Source organism: Limulus polyphemus, unplaced genomic scaffold (assembly GCF_000517525.1).
Source record: "Limulus polyphemus unplaced genomic scaffold, Limulus_polyphemus-2.1.2 Scaffold139, whole genome shotgun sequence".
Taxonomy (NCBI): domain Eukaryota; kingdom Metazoa; phylum Arthropoda; class Merostomata; order Xiphosura; family Limulidae; genus Limulus; species Limulus polyphemus.
In genome coordinates, this window is record NW_013665749.1 from 740,090 (window position 1) to 746,066 (window position 5,977).

At 34.6% G+C, this 5,977-nt stretch overlaps 1 protein-coding gene across 1 annotated transcript in view; it reads left to right on the forward strand.

The window, feature by feature from the left end:
• Nucleotides 1-3,243: 3,243 nt before the first annotated feature.
• LOC106474494 (putative sodium-coupled neutral amino acid transporter 7) overlaps nucleotides 3,244-5,977 on the forward strand; it is a 17,980-nt gene continuing 15,246 nt past the window's right edge. The window contains exon 1 of the mRNA XM_022379803.1: nucleotides 3,244-3,710. Coding sequence (XP_022235511.1) covers nucleotides 3,542-3,710 — 169 coding nt within the window. The 5' untranslated portion in view covers nucleotides 3,244-3,541. The remainder of the gene's footprint in view (nucleotides 3,711-5,977) is intronic.

Consider the following 5,977-nt stretch of genomic DNA (forward strand, 5'->3'; position numbering starts at 1 on the left):
TTCCTGTTATAATTTGTAGTCATTCTAGAATGAAAAAAGGCATAATTTATATATATTTATATATTAAAATTATTATTTTTTATGGTGGTTACGAGATCGGTCAAATCTACCAAACCCGTACAGATATTGGTTAGTGAAAATAACATATAAAATAAAGTATCGGGACATTATAAGTATTTTATGATGTGTAAAAGTATTTTAAGCTTAAAATGAAAATTACTTTGTATGTTGAATAGATATCATGCGAAAAGAGAAGGCATGAGAAAAACTGCTTTAAAAAATATCAAGACTACATATCTTATTTTTAAAAAACTTTATACTTATAGGATCCTTCATCTCAAATTTAAAAGGATTTCATCCACTAGTTTCATTTTTGTAAAGAACTTTCATGTTTTGGTTTAATAAAGTATTCAACACTTCAGCTAACCACACTGCCCTTGTTTTTTAATACCTACATTGTTACTTGCCCTGTTGTAATCTGCGGTATTACCTTGAATTGAGTAATAGAGTATTGTTGTTGGTACTCTAAACTTTGGTGGTTTTCATAAACATTTGTATTCTGTGTGAAATCTGTGGCCTGTCTTATTCTTTGTGACCCATTTGTCGCACCATCGGGAAATATATACCCATGTACGAGATCTTCGATCATCCTGTTATTCTAATGTGAGGGCAATCCTCGAGATACCACAGTAGATAGCCCTTAAATAGTTTTGAAAAATTATTCGAAAGCAAAAAAAAACAAAAAAAACTGCCAGTACTCTCTGTTCGTGAGCATGTTAGTTTATGCTGCATATAAACGTGTTATTATGTCTGTGAAAAAGAGGGGCTTCACTATGTAGTGTACACCATATTTTTCTTTCTTTTTATTTAAATTCTTTTTATTTTAATTAACACCCTACAAAAGTATCAGATTTATAAGAATTCTCATTATCTGGTGTGAAAATCAATAGGTTGATTCCTTTTAGCATAACTTCACTTAAATATATAGTCTTGCCCAAAATGTTTGCATATTTTGTAACAAATAAGATCATTAGTATTCAGATGGAATACAAATATACTTAGCTCTGTCAAACCGAGAAATGCATTTTATTATAAACCTTTACTATGTAATTTGTATAATAAGACAGATTCTATGGACATCATGAACGATTTATCAGAACAGCAAACCATTTTATCAGACATCCATAAAGGATGTGGGATTCAGCATTTCACCTATCACAACAAAACCTTACCAAAACATATATAATGACAAAATATAACATCAAATTATTATAAATAGCGTTTGTAACCTTATATCAGTTCATATTAAACATTCAGTACTTGGTCCTCCTCATATTCTAATAACCTTCACAAGGCGATATGACATGCTGTCGATGAGGTTATTGATGTAATCCATCCTGATTTCATCCCAACTTGTTACTAGAAGGCGCTGCGACTCAGCTAACAGTAGCTGGTTTAGGGTCGTGATTAGCAGTTTTCTGGTTCAGTTCTGCCAACATTTCTCAATGGAGTTACAATCTAGAGACTTTGCTGGCCATGACAACCTTGTAACATCCACTCGGTCGAGATAATCCTGTACAATATGCGCACTGTGGGCAGTAGCAATGTCATCCTGGAACACTAGTTATTGCCAAACCTTGTCCTAGCATAGGGCAGAAATATCGTCTCCATGTTGTATCTGTAGGAGGCGCCATTGACGTTTCCATGGAGGATATGAAGAGCAGTTTTTCCACCATGATGTATAGCTGCTCAAATTTGCACTGCACCATCTCCTGTGTGTTCCCTGTGGAAAATATAGTCTTCTCTCATCTGTTCTCTAGGCAAACGACAAACATAAATCCTGTCAGCAGCTTTAATAAGCCGGGAAATAGGACTCGTCTGAAAAGCTGACATGTCGCCACTGTCCTAACTGTAAGTTGGCATGCTGCCTTGCTCAAGTAATACGGTGACAGTGGTGAATTCTGGTTAATATCGGTTTACAGATAGCCATTCTTAAAAAATAACCTTGTTTGGTCAGTCTCTTGTTCACTGTTCTTCTGAATACCTTGGAATGATTGTGTTTATGCCATTCCTGTCGTAAGTTGTTGCAAGACTTCTTTCGACCATGACGTGTTAACCTGATGAAAACACGGTCATCTCAGACAGTAGTCTACTAGTAGATTTTCCTGGAACAACGTTTGTTTCATACAATTCCTGGACAGTCGAACAATTTGACACCCTATAACTTATGTCACGTGACGAGGTATGACTGTACACCAAGTACAAAGAAATTGTCTGAACAATGCATTGATTTGTTTCGGAAAAGATTCTATCAAACGCACACTCGTTTATACAAAACAGGTGTGTATGTGTGTTTTGACGAACAAATGCTGAAAACAACTTATACAGACCAGAATAACAACTCGTACATGTTTGTCCGATCATACACTGCCTTCTCTGTTACTACTGGGACATTTACTCAATTATTTCTCCATGCATGTAGACAGTAACATCAATATAGAACACTGTGCAAACATTTTGGCCAATAATGTATTATACATAATCTACACTTTTAATCACACTCTTCATAACAATGTGGCCTGGATTACTATAATATCTTTTTATTGTGTTTATGTGCTCCCCAGAGACACAGCGGTTAAGCCTGGAGGCTTATAATGCTAAAACCTGGCTTTCGGTACCAGTAGAGGCATAGCACAGATAGCCCATTGGGTATCTTTATGCTTAACAACAAACAAACAAATTTTATTTATGTACGCATCTGAAACAGATATCAAGAAGCGTTTTACTTCAAGTTAAAAATACGAGACGTGAGTACGAAAAATTATACTAATCACACGGTGTGAAAACTGTAAAAAAAAACTGACTTACTGGTACAATTCAGATTATTTCTATAGTTACTTTCTCAGTCTCTGTCTGATCAGCCATTAATTTTTCAGATTCTATTTAATTATAATTGCAGTATTACATTTTCTCGTATGACTTGTTGCTATTCAATCAATTCTATTTTAAATCATTATAATGTAAACTGTTATTTTTATTTTATTTTCAGTAACTTATAACCTATATCTCTACTTTGACTTTGTAACAGTATTTCGACTGCACCGACCCCTAGACTACAAACTGAAAACGTACACGGTAAGAGTATGCTTGGTGTGAGAGTGAAACCTGAGATGGGTCATATGGTCATCTGTGTTTAACCAATCATTGTTCGCGGAATTTTCCTTTAACTGAGTCTTAGTATCTTTTCACGGGGTGAAGAATATTCAGTGAAATCAAAGAATTGCAGTGTCTTTACTTTTATATTTCGAGTTCAGAAAGCATTATATTGATTATTTGATTCGAATGAAAATTGATGCTGAGTGTCTGATTTGTGTGAAAAAATATCTTGAAACGACACACAAACATATCATCATAATTACTTGAAAGTGTAATTTCTGGTAGTTTGTGGCTGTTCGGAACCACACATAATCCCCTGTAACTTGTATACATCCGCTTTTTTGTTTTTAATGTTCAGATATTTCGTTCACAAACATTCTTCGAAATGTCCAACAAAGAATCAAGAAAGATGAATGTCACGAATTATTTGAATGGATCGTATGAGTATCATGAAAACGAAACTGACCCACTTCTTGGTATAATTGTTAGGAATGAACAAACTAGTGATTATAATAAAAACCAGCAGCACAGAGTGAAGAAAACAGGTAAAAAAGGTGCGTACGTTTTTTGTTAGTTTTTGAATTTCATAAAATATACACCAGAATAATGTCATCTATAAACGTGAGAAAATACTGCCTCAAACAAAGTTTCTAAGTTAATTCTTATTTCAGAGCAATTTCAAAGTAATATGTTTTAATCAGAAAAAAAAAATAGTGAATTCTCTGTAACAAACTCAGATAAGAAATCTTCTAATTTCGTTTTGTTTGTCATTAAGCTCAAAGCTACACAATTGGCTATCCGTGCTGTGCCCACTATAGATATAGAAACCCTTTTTTTTGTTTTTCTCTTCTTTTTTTTTCTTTTAGCGTTATAGGCTTTCAGACTTATTGCTGAACTACTGGAGTCTCTTCTACCTTGTTAGATATTTTAAAAATATGAGTAGGGAAAGAAATCTCTACATATAAATAAAGTTCACATGAAATTGATATATTTCCTCTACTTCAGTTTCGATTGCGTCATCACAAGTATTGATCAAAATACTGTTCAAACACGATGTAACCCTCGGTGGAACTGTTATTTAAAACAGTAGTAAATATGGTAGAGTTTAATGTGAAACAACTAAAAAACAAAAACACAACGTAGTCGAAACCCCGAAATAAAAAAGTTGGAATCCTGTAATTGAAATCAACTACCTCATGAACAGTTTAGAGAACACTTGTACAAGGTGGTACAAAAATCGACCAGCACCATGACTTTTCTACGTACACAGTTATCACAACATAATGTTAGTCCTTCGTTCAGATTGCGGTTCTAGTTTTGTAACATGTGCAATGTTACGGTTTTTCAGGCTATTGCGATTTTCTGCTACACATTTTTCGTATTATTTGGGTGTGTGATAAACAAGTAATTTGCAATCCTCCTAATCACCAGTGATGTATAAACTATCATTTTCACTCTAATCATTCTTCATACTTTTTCATACTCATGCTCCAATGTCATTTGCCAATACTCTATCTGCTACTTGTTCCTTGGGATCCTGTAACTAAATTTGAGTTTTACTGAAACCAGCTCCTTGTTTTTTGTTGTTTTTTTGTGTGTGTGGTGGGGGGGGGGGGAGATCTTGCAACTCAATTTCTTGAGAATAGTATCTACAATTTTGAAGATTCATTTCACCTTTGATGTTAAACGTCTTATCTGTCAATATCAAGAACACCTTCTGGGCGAAGTTTTTACCAAGTTCCAGAGTACCATGAACCATTCACAAAACTCCATACACTGGTCTGGGCAACATTCTGTGAACTTCTAGGAAATGTATAGTTCATAAAGGCTAAATTATTATTTTGTTTAACACAATGAATGTTTTTTATTATTATGCTTGTTAACAAAAATACAAACAAGCTGAAGAAAGGTGAAGAACATTGATGTCAAGCGAATATGCATCCTCATTTATCCTGTTTTTTTTTGCGAAATCTACATCCTTTGGTCTCAAACTATGTGTTGTTGTCTTTCTTTTATATATTGCGTAATGAAACATCATGTTGATTTTTCATCTTCCCTGATACCTCCTCTCCATTTCCCTGATGTCTTGACGAAACCTTTCCCCTTGTTATTCGCTGACGGTATCGAAATTGTCAGGGAAATAGTCAATATGTGAGTGTAGGAAATGAACTTTCAAGCTCATATTACAACCCAACTCTTTGAATTAATCGAGCATTCTAGTGACAATATTTTCGTAATTTGGGTCTTTGTTGTTTCCTACAAAATTGTCAATAACATCTTTAAAGGCAATCCACGCTTCTTTTTCAACTTTCCTCATTGTCCTTTCGAACTGTTCACCCGAATTCAGTTTCATAATCTGAGACCCAACAAAAACCCCTTCTTTAAGTTTCGCTTCTGAAAAAGAGCTGGGAATTGCTCACATAGATACTTGAAACAGTCGCCATCTTTATCTAGGACCTTTACAAGCTACCTCATCAAGCCCAATTTTATGTGACGTGAGGGTAATAGTACTTTCTTTGTGTCAACTAAACTTTCACGTTCAATGTTTTTCGATCCTGGTTTTAGGCTGACTCTGCGTGGCCATTGCTTCTTTATACAGTGCTGATTTCGTGCTCTGCTGTCCCATTCACACAAAAAACATGAGAACTTTGTATAACGGGATTGTTGATCCAACAATATAGAAAGGACTTTTGAGGCTTCACAAAGTAGCGAACCATGTTTTTTGTATCTGACATTATTAAGAAGAAGTTTGAGATTTTCGTACGTTTCGTTCAAGTGAACCGAATGTGCAATAGGAACAGACACATATATGTTACCTATT